Source organism: Pseudomyrmex gracilis, unplaced genomic scaffold (assembly GCF_002006095.1).
Source record: "Pseudomyrmex gracilis isolate BER0280 unplaced genomic scaffold, ASM200609v1 scaffold_23, whole genome shotgun sequence".
Classification (NCBI taxonomy): domain Eukaryota; kingdom Metazoa; phylum Arthropoda; class Insecta; order Hymenoptera; family Formicidae; genus Pseudomyrmex; species Pseudomyrmex gracilis.
The window spans coordinates 1-22408 of NW_018020607.1; the positions used below are offsets into that span (position 1 = coordinate 1).

General features: G+C 37.7%; 1 protein-coding gene and 2 long non-coding RNA genes across 3 annotated transcripts; 2 read left to right on the forward strand and 1 right to left on the reverse strand.

Moving 5' to 3' along the window:
* The first annotated feature begins 65 nt into the window (after positions 1-65).
* LOC109851974 lies at positions 66-5454 on the forward strand. Its single transcript, XR_002249958.1, has 2 exons — positions 66-600; positions 5277-5454. It is a non-coding gene; the product is annotated as an uncharacterized LOC109851974 (long non-coding RNA).
* Positions 5455-6638: 1184 nt separating this feature from the next.
* On the forward strand, positions 6639-12666 carry LOC109851973. The gene is made up of 3 exons (XR_002249957.1): positions 6639-7942; positions 9004-9097; positions 9601-12666. It is a non-coding gene; the product is annotated as an uncharacterized LOC109851973 (long non-coding RNA).
* A 5388-nt stretch (positions 12667-18054) lies between these two features.
* LOC109852012 lies at positions 18055-20316 on the reverse strand. The gene is made up of 7 exons (XM_020422746.1): positions 20158-20316; positions 19468-19826; positions 19257-19376; positions 19131-19186; positions 18978-19056; positions 18769-18897; positions 18055-18566 (listed from the first exon to the last, which is right to left on the reverse strand). The coding sequence occupies exons 1-7, from the start codon at positions 20240-20242 to the stop codon at positions 18369-18371; spliced, it is 1026 nt and encodes a 341-aa protein (XP_020278335.1). The 5' UTR covers positions 20243-20316; the 3' UTR covers positions 18055-18368.
* Positions 20317-22408: the final 2092 nt, after the last annotated feature.

Below are 22408 nucleotides of genomic sequence, written 5' to 3' on the forward strand. Positions count from 1 at the left end.
ATATATATATATATATATATATATATATATATATATATACACATATATATATATATATATACCTATGTATACCGCTCTCTGTCGAAACATGGGTGTGCTAATTGTGTGCCTCTGTCCATCAATCGCTCTGTCTACTGTTGTTACTACTACTACTATTACTGTTACTTACTATTACTCATACTACTAACCTTGCGTTTACTAAATCTTCATCTGCTGTGTTGATATTAACACGAATCGTGTGTGATTTGTGTATCGATGTGAAAAAACAAAAAAAAAACAAAACAAAACCAAATGACGCGCGCGACGCCGCTGAGGATCTCTGGTGTCTTGCTGCCGCGGGGATGCTCTGCTTCTTCTCTTCACTCGCCGAGTATGTGTACATAAATGTAACGAAATTGTTCCCTCTCCCCCCCTCTCGCCCTCTCGATGAGCAATCTGTCAACCCGAATCCCTTTGTCCGAATCCTACGAATCCCCACGTGCGGTGTAGGGTGAAATGGTGGACCGCATTGAGTACTGGGTGAATCAAACCGGCGACCACGTGGGCCAGGCCCGGGGCGAGCTGATCGAAGCCGAAGAATATCAAAGAAAGTCTCGTAAGGTAAAGAACATCAGACACCACCAAGCAGTCACGTGGTTAGAAACTTTGGCCCGAAACTAGACATGTATATGTACTGTATATACTTTGCTTCTCTCTGTATATTGCATTCGCGTCAATTGCGGAATATCGCAAGGGACAAAAAAAATACGGGTTTTTCCTCCTGTAAAGCGAGACAGATTTAGCCCGGGGATTCGATAATGAAAAAATAAAATGCTAAATCGCGCGATTATATTTGACGGAAATTCTTTTATTACTTGTGAATGAGAACATTATTCTCCCCGACGTTTTTATGGAAACGGATTTTCGTCCCGAGAAAATGCATTTTTCTGTTCGCCTGGCATCGCGAAATTTCACGTCGCGCCGTTGAGGTGAAATAATAATTTCTTTGTAGACTCTATTGGAAGAATGCTATTTCTCACTCCGTGAGAGTGAGAGAGAGAGTTTACTCGGAGGATTTGCGCCTCTAAAGTACGGCGTTCGCGCGCGCGATAAGGAACCGCTTCGCTTGGCGGCATTCATCAAAAGACGACATCGCGAGTGAATGAAGTGGATGGAGCAAAAAGGAATAAGTGCCTATTCAACGGGAGAGATTTGTTTGAAATTTTATCCAACTCGCGGACTGCGATTTCAAAATATTCGCGCGCGCAGTAACGTTCGCATTGTCATCCGTCCCTTGTCTGCGCATCACGTCGACTTCGCAATAGGAACGACGCGATATATACGCGATATATTTGTTTATTTATCCTGCGAAGAGTGAAAATGTCAAACTATACGTTTGAAAATAAATTCAAACTTGTATTGCAAACATTGTTTTTTTTTAATAAATAGTTTACGAATGGATAAATTCTGAGAAAATGAGATAGATTTGAATATTAAAATATACTCGCGATTTAACGAAAGAGATCAAGCAAGGAATCACGAGGTAAAATTTCTTATTGCTCCTGAAGCAAATTTCTTCGTCTTTGATGTGTCTACCTGCGATCACCTCGCATCGAGTGGGACTCAGAATTGCCAGATTAAAAAAAATGGTGAATTGAGACAAAATTAGAAGAAAAAAAACGCTTCTATAATTTGCAGTTACAGTTTTTTAAGTAATTGTTAATTTAATTTTTCATAATTTTAATACATGTATTTAAATAATATATTTAATATATAAATTTAAATAGTTTTTGATAATTTTCGCTGCTTCTCGCTTGTTTTATTATATTCGAATTCTCTTCTGTTAAGAATATTTTTGAAATTTTTGAAAATCTTTTAAGAGCATCTTATAGAGTCGATGGACTCTGCGCGATTCTAAACAGAGATCGGAAGTGAACTTTTAACATCTTTCCCGACGTCTGGCAACTCTGGTAAAATCCGATTCGTGTTTCTTGTGATTGACCTTTACTTTTAATGTCTAGTATACAATTGCACTGCTGCTAATCATGTTACTGTTTGGTCACACGTTTACAAGTAAAAAGCAATTCAGTAACGCCCGTTTATACTCCAGTGATTCGAGGAATTCTTACACTGGATTATAAGCGCAAATTGTACAAAGTTGTATTTGTTTCTTAATGCTCTCGATTTCTACAATCAAGAATAACAGGGGGAGAACGTGAGTAAAGTTAATTAAACTAATCTTTTAATGCGATATTTGAAAAAGTAAGAAATATTTTATATTTTCTCTTCATACATAGATACGCTATTAATCGCTCAATGATCCTAATTGTTTCAATACTTTGCTTTCAAAAACACTGGCTATAAATAAGAGATTAATTAAACGGAACTTATCCGGAATCTAACACGTTTGGTCTCATTTTTGCGAGAAAAATGTTAGGAAGCACGTAACTTTTTAATTTAACAAATTGGTTTATCGATTACGTCGGCGTTGGACAAAAAAATCTCGTATAAAATCTGAGCGTTGGAACGCGGGAGGAAGGGGAATGACAGTTCTGATAAAAATTATTGGATTATAAGCGTACGTTACTGTGCTTCGCGATCCAAGTGCACACCTGAGATCGCGATGAAAAATCGCTGAAGTATCAATTAGTGTTGAGAGCAACGTAGAGTACCCGCAGTACTAGGAGAATGCGTTGTATTCTAAATTTTCGCAGAAACACTGTTGCGGTGTGGTAGACTAGAGAGCAGACTTAATCGACATCTCTCTGTGACCAAGTAGAGTGGTTTGGTGTTTGTGACTAACCAGTTTGTGAAACATTATTAGTTGTATGAGGAATGTGCTTGGTTTTGTATTTGACAGCACGTCATCCCCCTGAGATTTGTCGTCCGTAATAATAATAATAATAATATTTACAACAGTAACGAACTGTCATATATTCTGCACTTTGATCCGATAAACAAAAAGACGTTTCGTCTAACAAAAACGTAACAATTTATTTATTATAAATTAAAATACCGAGATATAACGCGCGGCTTACAAATATAAATTGAACCTAAAGTAATGAGTAATTGAAAATATTATTGAGATATATTTATAAATAATTTCTGTTATATACATATGTGCTTTCTATTACGTTACATATGCTGTATTCAATTTCCATCGCGAAAAATCAATCGGAAGTGCATTACTTGTGTGCAGCAAGCGCAAAGTCAATATATAAGCGAACATGTGTAATCATATATGTAAGCTCGCTTCTTACATGTTTTTCACACCGCTTCTTTTCCCACGAGCTTCGAATCTTTTTTATTTTTTTTTTTTATTTTTTAAATATTTTTTATTTCTGATCCACTGCACTCGACTACAGCCGACCCAGTTTTTTCCTCACGTTTTTTCTTTTTTTTGATCTTTTTGCCGAAAAAAATTTTTCTCGTTGTCTCTTTCTCTCTTTTTTTCTTTCTCGAATGATGTAATACGTAGTATACATAAGTATACTCTTTTTTATAATCTTCTTACAAGGCACGCCATGCAACATAAGTATTGAAAATTCGTTACTTTTTTCTTCTCTGATCTATTTTTATCTTTAATTCCTTGCGCGACTTCGCGACTTGGACGAAGCGCGTAACAAAACGCACATTTCACCTCCCCCCTCACACGTGGTCTTCTCTGCTTTTCTGTCCACAGAAAATGATCTTCATCATAATCTGCGTCCTAATATCGGCGGTTATACTAGTCGCCATAATCGTAGGGTTCCTTCCGAAAGCCTAAAACGGGCCAAGGGGGGATGTTATTTCTGTCGGGAGAAGGAAGAGAAGCTTTGAAATCTCACAAGAAAAAGGCAGAAAGAGAAAGGGGAAAAATAACCGAGTGCAATTGCGGCAGCAATTTACGTCGCAAATAATAATTAAAAAAAAAATAATAATATTAGTAACATTAAAAATAATATAAATAAATAGATAATAATGTGCAGAAAAAAAACCTTAGTTGCGCGATCAGCTCGGGAGAGAAACGCGTGAGATCGAATGTGCAGTGTAATCGGAAAAGACATGCGGAATGCAATCTGGTGGCGGTTCTTACATCGAGAGCTGTATCCCAAAAATTGCACGTGCATACTAAAAAAAAAAAAAACTAACAAACAAAAAGTCTAAGAAAGAGAGACATAATGCAAATATGTTAACGAAACGTGTATCCCGCGTCGATCCCACAATAACACGTGTCTCTCCGCAGTCTCTCAAGTCAATAATCTTCCAACTAATCTCTCTGTAACGAACGACTCGTTTCATTAAAATCAAGTGAACTTTATCGCGCTACTCGACGTTTTTCCGGATACATGCATATATATATATATATATTGAAGTAACGACATAAGATGTGATTGCGATTTTTTGCTGTGATGCGATATAATCTTGTGATTTCCCGTTGTCTTGTCAGTTTGTTTTTTTTTTTTTTTTTTTCTAGCGCGATTTCTCTCATTTCACCGTGACCGACGTCAGAAAAGACGTGCGAGACAGAGAATTATCCCCTCGGGTTTTTCCGGACAAACGTCGAGATTGGCCGTCAGAAATCGTTTCGTCATCGTCATTTATTGTTTCACATATCGATCTATTTGCATTTGTCATCTTTCATTTCACTTCGCGAAAAGTGTGTTGCGAAATTTCCATTCCGCACTTCGAGTTCGATCAAAAAAATTATTTTTTAAGAGAGAAAAAAAAAACAAATTCAACAACGTCCTGTTTTTCGTGTCGTGCTAGTTGTATAAATATTTACGTTTGACATGTTATTTATTTTATCGCGATTATACATATAAGATGATCTAGATCTTGTTAAAGTATTGGAGAGATAGAAAAGCAGTGTTCGAAAGAGAAATTTTGTTAAGAATACAGAGTAGAGATGCAAGAGAGGATCTCTCTCTCTCTCTCTCTCTCTATTCTGCGTTGTTCAAACGTAAGTGTTGTACTCTGTGTAACACTTATTAACTGATCGAATTGAATAAGCAATAAAAGATGAAAAGCATTTCAACAAACACGATTTGATCTATCGATTCGAGTGTGAATGCCATTTCTTGTGCATGAACATATACAAGCGGACTTTTACAGACGTCTCTCTGATTAAATGTCTAACAATAGCTCAAGCGCTCGAAGTCGGAACTTTTTTCTTCACGCTCGACCGGAACTTCCGCGAGTTCAAATTGTGATCGCGCGGAGTTTTGTTCTCCTTTTATTTATTTCTTTTTCTCCATATTTTCTTTAACTTTTTTTTTGTTTATTTATTTGATCACGAAATTGCTTTGTTTTTGCAGAAATTGTTCCTGATAACGATCTGCGTGACGATAGCGGTCATCATTCTCATTATTATTCTGGCTGTTAGTTTAAGTTAGTCGAAATGTGACGCGGGAAGAAGCGAACACACGCGGAAAACAAAATACACGCATTCTTTGCAAGTTTACCGATAGAAGGGAAAAAAACAGAAAAAAAAAATCCAGACAAAACCGGAACAGGATGTGAAGATACATTCTTCACTCCTTTTCACGTTCTTTCATCCTCGCGGATGACGTTTTCAGAATCGGAGGAGGATTTCAGCTACAATCGCGTCGATCGTAAATCTTTTCCCGGGGAGTTTGAATAATGCGCGACACATTGTGAATTTCCCAGCATTTTCGCCGACATCTCTCGCGCGCGCGGAAGGTCTTTATGTTTATTTATTGATTCTATATATATATATATTTTATGCGTTTATATGTGTTTATTTATTATCACGTATAATAACACAAAAACGTCGTCGTATTATGTCGCGAGTGCAATTTTACGCTCGCATCGTTACAGCCGGAGATGATTCAGTACGAAGCGAATGAGTAACGAGGATTTTTCCGTAGAACGTACTTTTTTTACAGACGTGCCACGTGAAAAATCATTTTGTTGTAACAGTAGTAGTTCGAGCGACGAAAATTTTCTTTTCTCCGTTACGCTCCGATACGATGAAAAATATATCGCGACAGCGATTTCAATTCAATTTTCTTGCGACGTCTCTTCGAAAAGTCGAATTGTTTCATTGTTTCGAAAAGTATACGCTAAATATTTAAAAACACAAGTTTCGAAACAAAAGGAAAAGAAGTAGCGAGAGAATGTTCTGCGTATCTTGCGACAATTTTCTTTGAGACGAACGAATCGTGTTGTGTCGCCCGATAGTTTTTCTCCTCGTGTTTGAGCGTGTTTTTGCACTGCCTTTTGTTATGTGTTTTTCCATCGTTTAAGTTTATTTACGTCATCATTCCCGCGCGCGATGCGAGCGAGAAAGACGGCCAGCTGCACAATCGAGGATCACGTGCGAGAATTAACAGATACGCGTGTGTGCGCATCTTTTTCACATCTACGGACGAAGTGTACGTCGCCGATTTAACAACAATTGAACAACACAAATAACAATAGTTTACGATATTTACTTAAGACGACAAAATTGTTGTTAAAAAACGAGACATCAGTGTCAACACGAAAATTGTGTCAAATTCAGTAAAAAACAAAAAACATTTTTATTATTTTATATATCGCTACTTATTTTATTTTGTGCGTTAAAGTTTGTTTTGCAAATTTATACTTTCTGATGGCATTTCTTGACATTCGGTTCGGTAGAAGCGCAAATCGAAGATAATGCAAGTTTTTGTCCGTCAATAACGACGGCCAAGCGAAAAGATATATACCACAGTCGCGCATTGAGGGTAACAATTTTCGGTTCGAAAATCGATGTTCTCAATTCTTCAACAAACACGCATATAAATTTCTCAGTCATGTCGGCTGTCGTTTCCGTGGTTCAAGAAATCGGCCATATATAATATTTCAGACAGCAAACGGTCTCGTTTGAATCGGCGATGTAACATCGCCAAGGATAAAGTTCTGGCTTCTCGGATCTGCCCCAGATTTGATCGATCGTTTCTCTGCAAAATGCGACCGAGAACGAGAGAGAGAGAGAGAGAGAGGGATAGTCCAAACTCAGTCGTCGTCACGTCGTCCTTGCGCGGAGTGCTCTGGTCTTCTCTTGTTATAGGCTGACGCGAGACTTCCGCTCGGTCGAAACGCTAATCCGCGTGACGACGAAGTATCTCGCGAGGCGGCACACACGCTCCGATGAACAAATATCGATCGCTCGAACTCTAATAATCACCGTCGTCGCAATGCAGACCGCACAATACGGCGCGGCGCGCGCATTATATATCACACGTGTAAATAATTGCAATTTGTATAGAGCAGATAATGATAATAATAATAATAATAATAATAATAGAATAAGAAAAATAACAAGAAAAAGAGGAGATAAAAAAAATAATAACGACATTACTTGACGTTACTTATTAAATGCCGTTAGCGTATGGTAGGAATTTTTCTTCTCTTCTCGAGTGTACTTTTGTTTGTTAAAAAGAACTTATAAATTGTCCCTCGCGTAATTTCGAGAAAAAAAAAACGGCGGCTTCGTTCACGCCACCTCTTTATTCTCGTCGTTTTTATCGTATCCTCTTGTCGCCACTTCGTGAAAAAGAAAGGAAACCAAAATAATTGTTCGCTAATTAAAAAAAAAACAAAAAAAAACAAAAAAAAAAACAACCGGAGAACGCGAGGAGAAGCGAGGTGTAACAATAATTAGCTCTTAGACGTATGATGGATCTATGATGTACATCTCGTGCGAGCAAAAAAAAATGACGAAGATAATAAACGGAAGATAATGGAAGTTGTGTGGCGTGCGCGCTTCGCACAAAGGAACGAGCAATGGCGTCGTTTGCGAGAGCCTCGAGATTTCGAAGTACAAACGCCAGATGTAAATTGGCTTTAGTGGAGAAAGAAGGAGAAGAACTGCGGTGAAGCGTCATATGCACCGGGAATGAGAGAATTGCACGGGTTGAAAATTGCACCGCTGCGCAAATTGCACGAAAAGAGAAAAAAAACCTGGATGGCCAGCCAGCGGGAAAATCTAACGAAGGTCTGTATATCCAGCTTTTCCCCGACTGATGCTAATCTCTTTGATCGTCTTCTTCGATCTTAGTCCTCTCTATTATTACAACAAAAGAGTTACGGTTAGATTTTAATTAACGATACGTCACGAAGTACGTTCTCTAAAGACAGATTACTCACAATATCGCGATTAGCGCTTGCTAATAGTACTTAGTTTATATTTCTTTATTGTGCATAAGGCGTTCGAGATTCGCGCGCCTATCCTATCGTCTCCGAATTATTCGACCATCTCAGAGCCGAAAATTTCACATTCTTTTCTCGCGCGACGTTTCTTTCACTGGAAAAAAAAATTCATTTTCTCAATGTACTTTTTATTCCGAAATTTGATTTGCGCAATGTAGATTTGTTTTATGTCAAAATTTAAGATCCGCTCGAAGATACGTGAAAAAAAAAACTCGCAGACGATAAGAAGACCGCGCACGGAAACATTTGAGACATTTATGTATGTTATTGAAAAGACAGTCAATATAATAAATACGTAATCACTGTTATTTATTTAATCAATTTTAACAATCCTGATGATTCGCGCGAACTTAAAGATTTTATTATCAGCTTCTGCAACACACACACACACACACTTCTAAGATCACATACTCACTCGTGATTTTCTGCGCAGGCCATTGCAACGTGCGTCGCCATGCAACGAGCAAGATCCAATTTCTTTCAGATGCTGTTTATATAGCACATAGTATATCGATAAGTAAACAATTGTAATGTACAATAATAATAATAACAATGGACAGAGGTATTGAGAGCACACGAGCGAGAGATACATTTGAGTTACAAAAAAAAAAAAAAAAAAAAACGTAAGGTAAAGAGTGAGAGAACGAGAGAGGAAGAGAAAGTGATGTAATAGTTTATATAGAGTTTAGATAGATAGATAGATAGAAAAGATGAGAAATTGCGGATTTAGGGAAGAGCGTTCAGAGAGATAGAAAGAGAGATAAAAACAAAGAAAAAAAAAAGAAGCTGATGATCGTGATCGATTGTTAAATTAAATCTTTGTCGATTTGTTAATGCCGAGTGCAGAAGAAGATCATGATCATGGTATGCCTCGCCATATTGGGCGTTGTCGTCGCGACCACCATCGGTGGATACTTCGGACTGTGAACGCCAAAATCAGGTACGTGTGCGAACATACATTTGATCAAAATCCCTAAACAACGTAACGAGCGCGCACTTTGTCACAAATTTAACGATTTCGAGTATCGCAAATGTTTTGACAATCGTTGTAATTCGCGCGTCGATGTTTACATTTCTCACGAGACTCGTTAAAGCGCTAAGTGTCTTTCGCGTTGTGTCAATTCCCACGTGTGCACAAAAAACGCGTGTGGGAACACACACCGGGAAAACACGAAAAATTGCATGTGTTTTGAGAGAGTCCTCGCATTTTTTTAGGGCGATTAAAAAAAAACAAATTTTAATTTATTAAAAAATTAATTCGGACTCTTTGCTGTTAAGAAAATTGCTCGATCGTTCTCTTTCAAAGAGAAGATATTTCTTTTGTTCTTTTTTTTCTCAGTGTTTTTCGAAAACTTTGTCAAACTGATACACTCTCTCCCTGCGAGGACAAACCCTCAGTCAAAAGTATCTTGCCAACGAGATCATTCGAATTTTTCTGTTCAGATAAATCTAAACGACGTCAGCAGCACCGTGTACCTATATTTTCGAACCGCCAGCAGCGTCAGCATTCATTCACACAACCCCGATACGTGAAGCTGATCGCCGGATTCGGATGAGAGGAAGATTGTCACTTTCGAAGGTGCCACCAGCGGTGCGCTTGTGTATTAGCGTAAAAAAAAAAAACACACATCACACATCGCTAGAGAGTCTTCAGTCTATCTTCACGCACGCTCCCTCCTCTTCTCCCCTTCCCAGTTCGGCACAAAGAAAAACCAAAGAGAAGAATCGTCGTCGTTTTGGTGTCGGTCTCACCGTCGTCGTTCACATCGCGCCGATCTCCTCTCAAGAGTGTCCTCCGATAGTTACGTTAGTTAGCGGTCGGATGATGTAAACCAAGAGGAGAGAAAAACAAACACGGATATTTCTCGTTCCTTTTTTTTTCTTTTTTGTCTCAAGTATTGGCTCGATCGACAGTTTTTCCGATTGATCCCCGGCTTCCAGTAGTCAATCTCGGCTTGTATTCTTTTCCGCGACGAAGCTCGGAGCGTTCGAACTCTCTTTTGCGTATGCGTCCCCGTCACATTACGCTTTTCTTTTTTCCTTTCCTTGTGCCCGTTCTCCTCTCACGCGGCTGAAGTGACACAATCGACGACAGAAGGCTTCGCGAACAGGCTGAGAAAACCGAAGAGACCTTGGTTTCTCTCAGAGAACGCGTTGATCGGAGATACGCGCGTGCCGTTGATCAAGGGGCATCTCCGATTGGCTCTCTCTCTGACACCACGTCGTCCTCGTCACTGACAACAGGACGGCTATTGACACGAGGACACTGCCGGTGTTTCCCCTCCCTGCGCGCGCGCGAATATTCCCGCCGACACATTGTCATGAGACGCGCGTTGCACGTTATCGCCGGAAACGGCGGTGCGTCCTTCGCGGTATCCACCTCGTCGTCGCAATTCCTTTCTCTACCCCCCTCTCAGGCCTGACATCCAATGGTGTTTTTCCCGTGTAACGCGAAGGCGATAAACACGCGAATCAGTGTAGCATCTTCTTGAAAAAATATGACGCGCGACGTCGTCACACATCGCTTTCCTTTCCTGTGACTGTGATGTTTGCGCACACCGCGAAATTTTGGGGAGTCACTTCTCAAACGTCACATTTTGAAAGTGCGTTTTGCTCACCGATATCCGGTCTCCGTGTCTGTATCCGCTTATACACGAGAGATAAACCGCTGACCAAAAAAAAAAAAACTTTGTAACGCCAAATTCCGCAGTGAAGATTATAGAGAGACAAGTTATAGATCGTACAATTCCCGCTAGTAAATATATATATATATATACATATATCACGATAACATATTATTACTAAGTGAATAGCGTACTACTGTAATAATTGGTATCTCGTATAGTACTGATGATTGGTATCGGAATATTCGGGATAATTTCTAGTGATTTCTATATGACACACACATTTTGCACGGGAGGGGAGCCAAGCTTCGAGCGAGTTTTTGTGAACCTTTTTCCTGAGAAAACTAAATGGAAAAAAAAAAAATCTAGAAGATTTTCGGGCTAGGTGAAACCGTTCACACCCGCATAAAAACAAAGAATATTTCAACGGATGTATTTACTTAAGTAAAAAAAAAAAAAAAAAAAATTAGCACAGAGTTAAGCAATTAACCGCGAATTTCTATTTGAAATATATCTCGACCAGCGGTTTAATCCTCGGCTATATTATATATATATATACATATCACGCGAATTTTGAGTGACATTTTTGACATCTCTACACTACACCTCTCTTGTATCCGGACGATCATGGAGAATCAGCTAGGTGACATTTCTTCTCTGCAGAAAAACATAAATAAACGAAAACGACATCGCGTGCAGTTTATCGCTTGAAAAGCACCCGCGGGGACGGTTCGCGCCTATATTGGCTAATCACGATGCTCATCGAAACTCTCTTTTTACGCATACACGAGCGGAAACGAAAGCGTTCGGCAATACAAAAGATTAGAACAAAGGCCCTAGCTTCACGTAAATAGCAATCGAGCAAAGTTCGCGTCCTCAAACTCTTCTCATTGATCGCTAAAAAATAAATTGTGTTAGTCAATGTCGGGATGCATCTAGCTCTGTTGGAATCAAAATTCGCAGTGACCGAGCTATCGACGCGAATAATGTGATCTTATAACGGGTACATTGATCAGTAAAAGCTGTTAATATACTCTTTGTGTGTCTTGTTTGTTATAACAGAAAAGGAGAGAAAGAGAGAGAGAGAGGAGAGGAGCTCGTTCGAGAAGGTAATTCGACCACGAGGTGTTCAGTGAGAGAAACAATCACTTCTTCCAGTATTTCTATTTAGCTGTAATTAGCGGGATATCAATCGCGATATATAGCGAGGTGTAGACAAAAGCGATTGCGTTTTTCTAATATAACAGACATACGATGTTTTTTCGGAATGTGACAGAGAGAAGCGATGTGACGAATGTTCAAAAAGCAACAGACAACACACCAAAAATTAAAAATAAAAACAAACGATAGATTTAATTGTACGGTACACGCGCGAGATACGTGATGACGAGTAGGTTCTCGTTTTTTATCTTCTTTTAGATCCACTAGAAGAGTCATTCGAACGACGCTCCCGCGTACATCGATAAGTTCAACAACTAGTTTACTACATTCGGTTTCGTGTTGCACAAAAACGCCATTAGGTATTGGGTATACCATCAATGGATCTTCATTCACGATTCTCGCCTTAAAAACCGATAATCATTTCGCGCGTCTTCTGTAATATATCTTTCGACGAACCCTCGGTAAAATTCAATTTCCCCGCATTACATCCTTTATCCTTCCTCTGCGTAAACTTCTTTACTCGGTTCTTCTGCGATGCGCCGCGCGCAAACGGCCGATTTGATTTTTCAATCGTACTTACCGCACTGTGATAGAAAATTATTTGTGATTCCGCGTGATTCAGTTCAGTTTTCTACGCGATCTAGTACTTACTTCAATTTTATTTTGATGACGCAGATTCTAACTAACTTATGTTGATTTTCGAGATTAAACTTGTAAAACAAAATTTAACCGAAGTTTAACGGGGGTTCTCGAAATGTAAAACACGTGCGAAAGAATGTATCATCTTCGAAACGATTAACCCCAAAAGCAAGAGAGAGCAGGTAAAATACAGCAACGGAGAATAATGCGAGACAGTGAAAAGAAAAAAAAAAAAAAGAAGAAAAAGAAAAAATCAAGTACGAATGCGTTTGCGTGTGTGTGTGCGCGTACGTGTGAGAGATAGAGAAGAAGGAGCCATAAAGCTGCAGCAATAATATAATATATAGGTGTTACGTGAAAACAAATACAATTAAAGGGATATAATCTCCTCCCTTTCCCCTCTCGGCGGGGGAAAATGAGAGAGTGTAAGAATGAGTTACGAGCGTATGTATGTACACGTAACGTGTATACATATATAAAAGGTGGGGTAAATGTATGTTTGCGTGCGTGCGTGCGTGTGCGTGCGCGTGTGTGTACACACATAAAAAAAATATATATATATATAGTATATATATATATATTATACATATACACAGCTAGATAGATAGATAGATAAATAGATAGGTAGATAGAGAAAAGTGACAAGATCGAGGAGAAAAAGAAAATATAACAATGTTAAATAACACGACAATTTATTATCGGCTACACGTTTGTTTACTGCTCCTCGACAAACTAATGTACATCAGATGCGAAGAAAAGTGCTGACATGATTGACAAAACTGTTAATGTGTTTTTTGTTGAGCATATTTATTATCAACGTTGAAGAAGCGCGTACATTCTACAGAATATTATGGGTTTAAATGTTTAAAAAAAAAAAAAAAAACGAAAATTATATATATATATATATATATATATGATATATCAGTGAAACGAGATCTATATATATATATGCACCGCACGCGGTGTGTGCGTTGCTGTAATAATTAAGAGATTAAATAATAATGATAATATAACAATATGTTGTGTGTGACCATATACGAAGATGTATTGAAAATCACACACACATACACACACACACCTTGCATTGTACAGAAAGCATAATAATTGTTAGTTTAGATAGAGCAAAAAACCATTTATGATCTACTAATCTAATTATAATCCAGATACGACTAAGAAAATAGCTAAGAATTTAATCGTGTATTACTTCTGTCACGAGTTAAAAAAAAAGAAAAAAAGAAAAAAACGGTCATCAGTAAGTACGTTATTGTCTGACATTTATTGTATATCTGACTAAAATGAATTTTTTTGTTAACACAAACGAAAATTTGTGTATCCGCGCTTGCGCATCGCCGAAAAAGCCTCTCGAAAGCGAAGAGAGAAAAGGCGCGAAAACAAAAACGAGTTGTTTGTTTTTCGATTTCGAAAACAAGCGAAGATAAAAACAACCGCGCGCGAAAGCGTTGTTTTTTTTTTGTTTCTAGTTGTGAGATATTCTATCTTTTCAGGCCAGTTGTAATTCTCGTACTTGATCAAATCGCCTAATTAACTCGTGAAAGACACAAGTGTTCTCTTCTCCGTTATTCGTTTAAAACCTCACTTGCCGAGACTTGTTGAGCGCGGCCGCATATCGCGCGCGCGAATGCCTTAATTTTTCGGACGTGGCGAGATCGATTTTCCCGCGTTTACGGATCTTCGCAACCGTCGGAACTCTATCCGACGTGCTGCTCGCGGGAAGTCTCGAACGCCGATTTTTTCGCGATTCCCCCTCCCCCTCGAATCTCTTAGCGAGCTTTTGTTGTAGTAGGGATTAAAAAATAAAACACCTATCGTTGTCAATTTCTTATCACTAGGTAGAGAAAGAGAGAGTGAGAGAGAGAGAGAGAGAGAGAGTTATTCAAGGAACACACAATGTAGTTATCGGTGCACAAGAAAAACCGACTGTACGTTAAAACGAATCAGGCCTAAAGATGTAAAGAGACGTTGCATTTATTTGTTACCGATTTTGATCGTCCCAACGTCCAACCCTCTTATCCAGGATCGTACCAAGTCCTTCGGCTCTCAAGGACGAACGTTCGGACGTGTGTCTTGTAATCTCGTCCTTAAATCCGTGGGACTTCGTCGCTTTCGATCTCGCTTGTTTCGGATGTTATGAAATTTCTTTTGCTTTCGTGCTCGCGTCGATCTCGTCGTCTGTTCGAAAGACGCAAGAAAACGCTTGCCGAGCGATCGCATAATTAGCACAGAATAATCGCCGAATCGCTCCATTTATATTATACGTATTTAGATCGAATTGTGTATATTCCCGCGTCAAGGTTTGGCAAAACAAATTTGCGCGTTTCCGCGTGTTAATAAGTGCTAAACGAGTTTCTCACGCGAGCGTTAGGATAAATAATTGCGGAAGCTGATATGAGTCTTCCTTGAGAATCGGATTCTATGTGTTTCGAAAGTGGAAAAAAAAAAAAAAAATACTCTCTTTTCGAGCGCACGCACGATCGCAATAGTCACTTTCAAAATGCGACAAACAAAGAATAAACGTATCGAGTAACAGAACAAAAAATCCAATTTCCGTGTTTTCGATTGTATTATATTTATTTGCGTCGGATTATATAACCGGTAATATACATATACATTAATAAAAAAATATAATTATATATATACAATATAATGATATATGTGTATTACTGGTATTTGTATGCGAAACTTCAAAGAGAGAGAGAGAGAGAGAGAGAGAGAGAGAGAGAGAGAGAGAGAGAAAGAGCGAGAAACAAGGAAGAAAAATATTGTTTACTTACTAAATATTTCATTGCATTTGTACGTAGAGTAGAATAGAAAGATTGTGACAGCGGATCGACCTGCGTGAGAGACGTGTAGATAAAATGTGCGGAAGAAGAGGAGAGCAAAGATAGACAGAGAGAAGAAAAAGATATAGACGAGTGTGATCAAGAGAGAGGATCGATCTGCTGTTTGTATACATGTGAGTTACTAAACATGTGCAATTACTAAATACGACATACAAAAGAGCTACTTTAATAACTTTATGAGTGTCAATTCCAATTTCAAGTGTAAATCGTAATTTCGCGGGAGTTTTAAGAGAAAAGGACAGTAAAACAAAACAAAAAACAAAAAAAAATACAAAAAGAAGGAAAAGAAATGATGTGACGTCAAACGAGGAGAGAGAGAGAGAGAAGAATCTTCAACGATTTATTAATACATACATATATATATATAAAAGTCGTGCTTGCGTATCCCGACGACGCGCGCGCGCGACAAAGTGAGATTATTGATAAATTCGAAACTGATAAAAAAAAAAAAAAGTACATTAGGGCACGAAAGAGAGTGAAAGAGTGGGAGAATGAGTGTGTGGAAAGTATAAGAGAGAGAGAACGCGCGCGCGAACGAGAAATATCTTAAAAAAATGGAAAAATATAAAAAGCAGAAACTTAAAAATAAAAACATCGTAGCACATGCAACAGAAACAGAAATAATGGATACTTTTTATTGTAGGTATTTCATATAGGTGAGATTCGTAAAACTCTAATAAAAAAAAAATAAAAAAAAAAAAAAAAACAAGCATATTGTATTAAAAATAAGAGAAAACCAATTCTAAGTCAACGGTGTTTTTCTGCCTATATATACGTGTATGATATCTCGAAGCGTCTCGCGTCCACTTCTGCGAGCGAGCGCGCTGTATAACTTCTCTCCGCGTATAAATAAAAAAAAAAAAAAAACAACTATATGCTAAATAAAAGGAGCATTAAACACAACAGACTCGTCGATAAACCAGACATTTTTTCTCGTTTTCAAAGATTTAAATCGCTAATATCATCGTCATTATACTATCGTCATTGTTGTCATCTTCAACAACGGTGACACTGTACAAGAAGTTGTGGCAATAACTTTAAGAGATTTCCCGAAGCACACATACACACACACATCCTGTCTCTCGCGTGTTCTGATTCTCTCATTTCGCTCTAAAGTTTCAACGGCATCGGGTAGTTTTGACTCTAGTAGTTGCAAAAAAGCAATCATTTGTCTGTTCCTAAAAGCAGGAAGAAACAGTGATCAACTATCAAATCGTTACAATCTTTGGAAAAAAAATAAAAAAATTAGCCGATGTTGGTGAAGATAAAAAAATTTAAAAAAATGAAAAAAAAAAAAACAATTTTCCGGACCTTTGCGTTGTTCGGATATTAGTATTACTTCTCTTCTACAGTAGAGATAATATGTGATCAAGTGGAATATGTGCCCTTTCGTCGTATAATCAAGCACAAAAGAACATCCTTCTATGAGCGTAGCGGCCTCGGCAAGAAAAGCTCTAGCTGCTTTCGAGAACTTCCTTCGAAAACTCAAGTCCTCTCGCTAGCCGCGCGACTTACTGCTTTCGACGTACAATTTTAAAGGACAAAAAACAAATGGTACTATTGCTGCTTTCATTATTCCGGACTTGCAAGCATGACGTTTCTTAAACGGCTGGCGAGAGAAAATTTATTTATAGCGATACGTTCGGCCTCTCGAACGCAGCTAGAAATCTTCGGACTACGTCACAAAGAATAAAAATCCGAAAGCGGCGCCTCGCACCAGGAAGAGCAACTTGCAAGCGTTGCGGTTTTAGAACAACGTGTGATAATCTCGTTGCAAAAACGATAAAAAAAAAAAAAAAACCTTAAGCAGCGCGTAAATCAGACTGCTTGAAAAAGAAAACTGTCTAAAAGAAATTAGAACACTCAGAAAATAAGATGTCTGTGAAGAAGATTGTGATATTTACAAAATAAAGATATAATCCGAAAAATATTAAGATGTTAAACAAAAGGACTTAGAATTACGGAAAGGAGTAGGAAAGCTAACAAAAAAAAACTAGAACTAAATAAGATTTTGAGAATTTAAGTCTTACGAATTATTTGTGTTGTCTCTGATTGGTTTTTCGAGAAGAAAATCCCGATTCTCGGCAAGATCTCTTTCTGGCGCAAACCGCGAGCTTCGATTTGTGTTGCGCTCGAGAAAAACATCGACGATGTGTAAGGATAAATCGACTTTCAATATTTAAACACTCATCTGCAAACATAAAGAAGAAAAGAAAAAGAAGAAGCTACGAGTGTTTACTGTATATTCTTTTACGTTATACGATTTACAATTAAGTAGTCGGGTAGCATATTTTGCATTAAACAACAGTAGCGTGTCACTTGTCTCTTAACCCCTAATTTTATATATCTCGCGTTGGAGATAAGTAATCTGCAAGAATAAAAATTATAATCATCTCTGCAGTGAAGTTATTATTACTGTCTGTAGATAGAAGCGGTTCGCAAGGAGATTTCAAAACAACCGACACGATGTTCAATGTATTTAATGATCTTCTCGAAGGGTGGAGAATATATAGGGAAATAAAAGAGAAAGAAGAGAGGGAGAGATATCACCTAAATTCTTGAGTCCTGTCCACCACCATTTCCTTTAATCCTCAAGCAATTATCGAGCGTCATTCATTCATTTTATTTATTGTACTTGTATTTATACTTTGTAAAAGACATAAATATAATTTGTCTCTTCTACATAGGAGGCAATACTAATTGACTTTGGGATTTCACAATTATAACTCAATTTTATACCTAAGCGTACACAAATACAAAAGAGAATAACTAGATCAACACAACTAAATGTGCTGTATAGAAAAAATATATATATATGTACAAGATATATAAAAACATACCTATAAATAAATTATATTAATTGCGCGAATTTTGAGAATGTAAACAATATTACGAATTTGTACGTCATATATACTGCTGGTTTAAATTACATGTTAGGACAGAGCACAGAATCCATTGAATTTGTCACTATTCTGGATTGAGTCAATAGTCCATCAGTGAATTGACCGTCGTTTGCGTTCTGTTCCGGACCGCGAAGAGCTTTCTTCCGTATAAAACGAGTCACTATTCTCGGATCCACGGAAGACATAGTCAATTTGCAGCCCCAAGATAGAAGCGCCAAAGGCTGCGAAAAAAATTGATTTTTCAAGACTTACTTCGAGTCGATCTGCTATTCTAAATTTTGTATAGGAATAGTATCGAGTCACAGAGAGGAAGTACTCGGTCTAGGTCGTCGGGATTTGTTCTGGATCCGCTTATTTCACTTTTTATGGTCGTGAAAAAGAAAAGAATGCGTTAGTATGTTACAAACACTGTCTTGTACTTACACGATCCTCGTCTAAATAATTGTATGGTGTGATGATATGTCGCCATAAACATTTTTTGACGAGATTCCTCAAGCGTTCCACCTCGAGAGGATTCGCACACGGATGATACAACATGACGATTGCTCCGTGCTATTAATGATAGATTACAAAGAATGTAAACGGAATATTTCAATAATATTGAGTTTATAAATAATTCACCGTAATATTACCTCAAGACTATGTAGCCATCTTTGTTTGGGCACATACTTGTACTCTCCGTAAACTGGCCATAAAGGTCTGTGTGTACCACTGCAAATCACACGCACACATATGAATATTGTCTGAAACTAATTTTAAATAACAAGAGAATATCGTTTACTTACTACAAAGGAACGTCATCGTCATATTCGATTATTTGATTCATACATTTATGAACAGCCTGAAAACACATCTTTGTCAGAATATATTTCAGTAAACACATAACTGGCGATACCACAGAACATATTTACCTTGTACATCATTGGGATGGTCTCACAGTAAATATACGCTGGGATGTCACTTGGCACGAAGTTGTGACCGTAACACGTATGTTCTGTTGGAGAATGATCCCAGTCCACGGTTAAGTTGGTCTGAAATTTTTAACATTGTTGAAACAAAAGAATCTTCTTTGATCATGTTGTTATACTCTATACAAGAATACGTTATAAGCTGTACAAGAACCTTAGCATCGTCGCATTCCGGTGACACGTGGCCCATGTACATTTCGTGTGGAAACTCTGTCACAGACTCGTACTCATTTTGCTCATTGTTTGGTTGCATAAGAGCGTCCACGTGGTCGAACATCCGTCCGTTCCATTCGTGAGACATTTCGTGAGACATCTCGGTCGCGGATCCTCCGTCCTCGTTCTCCTGTTTTGGCAAGATTTTGGGCGGTGGCGTTGGATCGTCCGGTCTATCTGGCATCCAACGTCCGGGCCAATTTTCTACACCGTCCTCTGCATCTCTTCGATTCTCCTTGTTTTTCAACAAGTTCATTAATAGCTCGATCGGGTTCTGATCCTGATACACGTTATTGTGATCTGCAAGATGATCGAAGGGTTACGTTTGAAAAAAAAAAAACGGAGTAATTCGACTACTGACATAGCGAATGTAAGTTCCTCGATATGAAAGTCTTGAGAGTACAAGAGTGATCTGATCAAAAAAATTCATATACAAGAAGATCGCATAGCAAACTGCCGAATATACATAATCTCTTTTTCTCCAATCAATTGCACAGTAAATTAACAGCTGACACGTGTCATTAATGTCATCTTCGAGTAAACATCATGCGTGTTCTTAGGTTAGAAAACATTAGTACGCGTTTAAGATACGCGAGATCTTTTTTATTAGACATTAGTTTTTTATAAATACCATTGTATCCGTCCGATCGATAGGAATCCACGAAGCTCGCCGTTATAAAAGCGCAAAACAAGAAACCGAAGACCGTGCTGGTCATCGTGTTTCGAATGTTACGAACGTGGCAACAATAACGAAGTGTTTCGATCGCAGCAAGTGGGTCGTTTGACCGCGTTTGACGTTTGCCATGCGCATAACGAGATCTTTCTACTTTAATCTGCGACAGTGTCTCGCGGTTTCCTCTTCTTGAATTTTTGTTTCAGAGAAAAAATTATAAAATACGCGATAATATTTATTATATTAAATACAATTATGTAACAAAAATAAAAAAAAAAATCAATTAAGCTCCAAAACACGCTTTATAAACAATATTATATTTAACAAAAGTGTAAGCAAATTTTTGTGCATTATGTGCATATGTTATTAGATATTTAAAATTACTATTCCGAGTATTGCTCAAAAATATTGGTAGATGTACTGGCAAATCACATTATAGATGGATGAGATGCGAAAACGATTTGACGAATATACGATTTGATGTGCGCAGAATGTGCTTAATATTCACGACCGAACGTCAAAATTGGATGAGAAAACATTTTGTTAATTTAGCTTAGAATATCGCGAACTATATTCGATCTCACGATGCATCATCGTGCGTCTATAAACGTCGTTCGTTATTAATCGTTCGAGCTGCATAACAGCGTTATCACGCGCGCGAGACCTCATTTTCAAAATCCAAATGTCTATGAGAGATTCGCGACACCCACTCGCGACTATATGCAGCGATATGCAATTTAATCGCAGTTGAAATTGTGCGGAACAACCTTGTGAACGAAGAACGGGGTCGCAAAATGCGTTCACGCAACAATGATCTTTATTTTCGTTCAATAAACAGAAGCGTATTACGTTGCGTACATACGTTTAATAGTAAAATGTTTTTTTTTTTTTGAATAAATTATGAATAATTGTAGATATACAAAGGCGTTTATATGGCAGGAATCAGTCATGGCGATTCTCTCGACAATCATTTCTATAAAAAAATCGCTTGACTGATATTGCGCGAAAAAATATAACAGAGAAAATAAAATTGTGTAAATATACAATATTTGAAAAAAATATATATATGTAATATAATTTGAATCAATATCGCGACATCGCAAAGTAAACTTTTGTAAAAAAAATATATATATATAATTTTCCTTAAGCACGTTCCTGATATTCTGAAAGTGAGAGCAAAAGCAGCAATAGAACGCGAGATAGTTAAAAGTAAAAAAAAAAAAAAGTATTCGCGGAGTGAAGTTACCGAGGCGTTACTGAACTTAAAGTGCTTCCGACGTGTCACGTAAGAGCTGTTACACAAACGAGACTTTTCCTTGACCTTGCGGCATAACCGTCAGAAGGTTAATGAACTCGCGTCTGTATCCGAGACGAACAATATTATGGCCGATGAATTTTGGTACGACACGTATCGATTTAATATCCATTAACCTTCCTTTTTCACGTATCACAAAATTAAATTAAAAAGAAAAAAAGATAAAAAATAGAGTCAATGCTGGCTTTTGCGCGCACGAATTTTTATTCTCCCAATCTTCAAATGTGATTACACGTTTCGATGGCCTTAATTAATTAACAAAATTAAGTCATCCCGAGGATTTTTTTAAATTTAACTTCGTAGAGTCTACTATGTGGTAGATTTGTTACACGTCAGTTCAGTACGTAATATATAAAAATAACTATATCAAATAAAACTTAATCCGCTATTTAATTACTTTGTAATCAAATAAAAATAACTATAAACAACAAAAACTAATCTTAGAAAATAATGCTATAATACGCTAAACGATATTCCATTTACTTATTTATTTATTACATACACTGTTTCATTATCGAATAAAATTCGCTCGTTCATTCGTTCGTCATTTGTTCTAAATCGGAGAACGATTTATGGCAAATAAATTCTCCGGTCTGAAATTACCTGGGCGCTTCGTGTTCCAAAATCTCCAAGTTAAGAGGAGCTAGCTTATTTTCAGCTATTCTCGTAAGTGATTACGCAGTTAGTTCGTGTGTTAATACCAGATTACCCTCTTTTTGATATACGATGATCTTGAACAGAGTTCATGCTGAGTAAACACAGATAAGAACACGTGCTGTTACATGACATAAAAAACTAAAAAATCGCAATGTTGGCTTATATTTTTATAGGTGCAACACGATATGACGTGTGCGTACCTACATGTTGCAGCTGTAGCGAATTACTTGGATGATA

What these genes read in the sequence shown, in the direction of transcription:
- LOC109852012 (XM_020422746.1), bottom strand. Translation starts at nt 20,242, where the DNA reads ATGACCAGCACGGTCTTCGGTTTCTTGTTTTGCGCTTTTATAACGGCG. An exon ending in CCATCCCAATGATGTACAAG is followed by an intron (nt 19,187 to 19,256) that starts GTAAATATGTTC and finishes ATGTGTTTTCAG; the next exon opens with GCTGTTCATAAATGTATGAA. An exon ending in GATGGCTACATAGTCTTGAG is followed by an intron (nt 18,898 to 18,977) that starts GTAATATTACGG and finishes TATCATTAATAG; the next exon opens with CACGGAGCAATCGTCATGTT.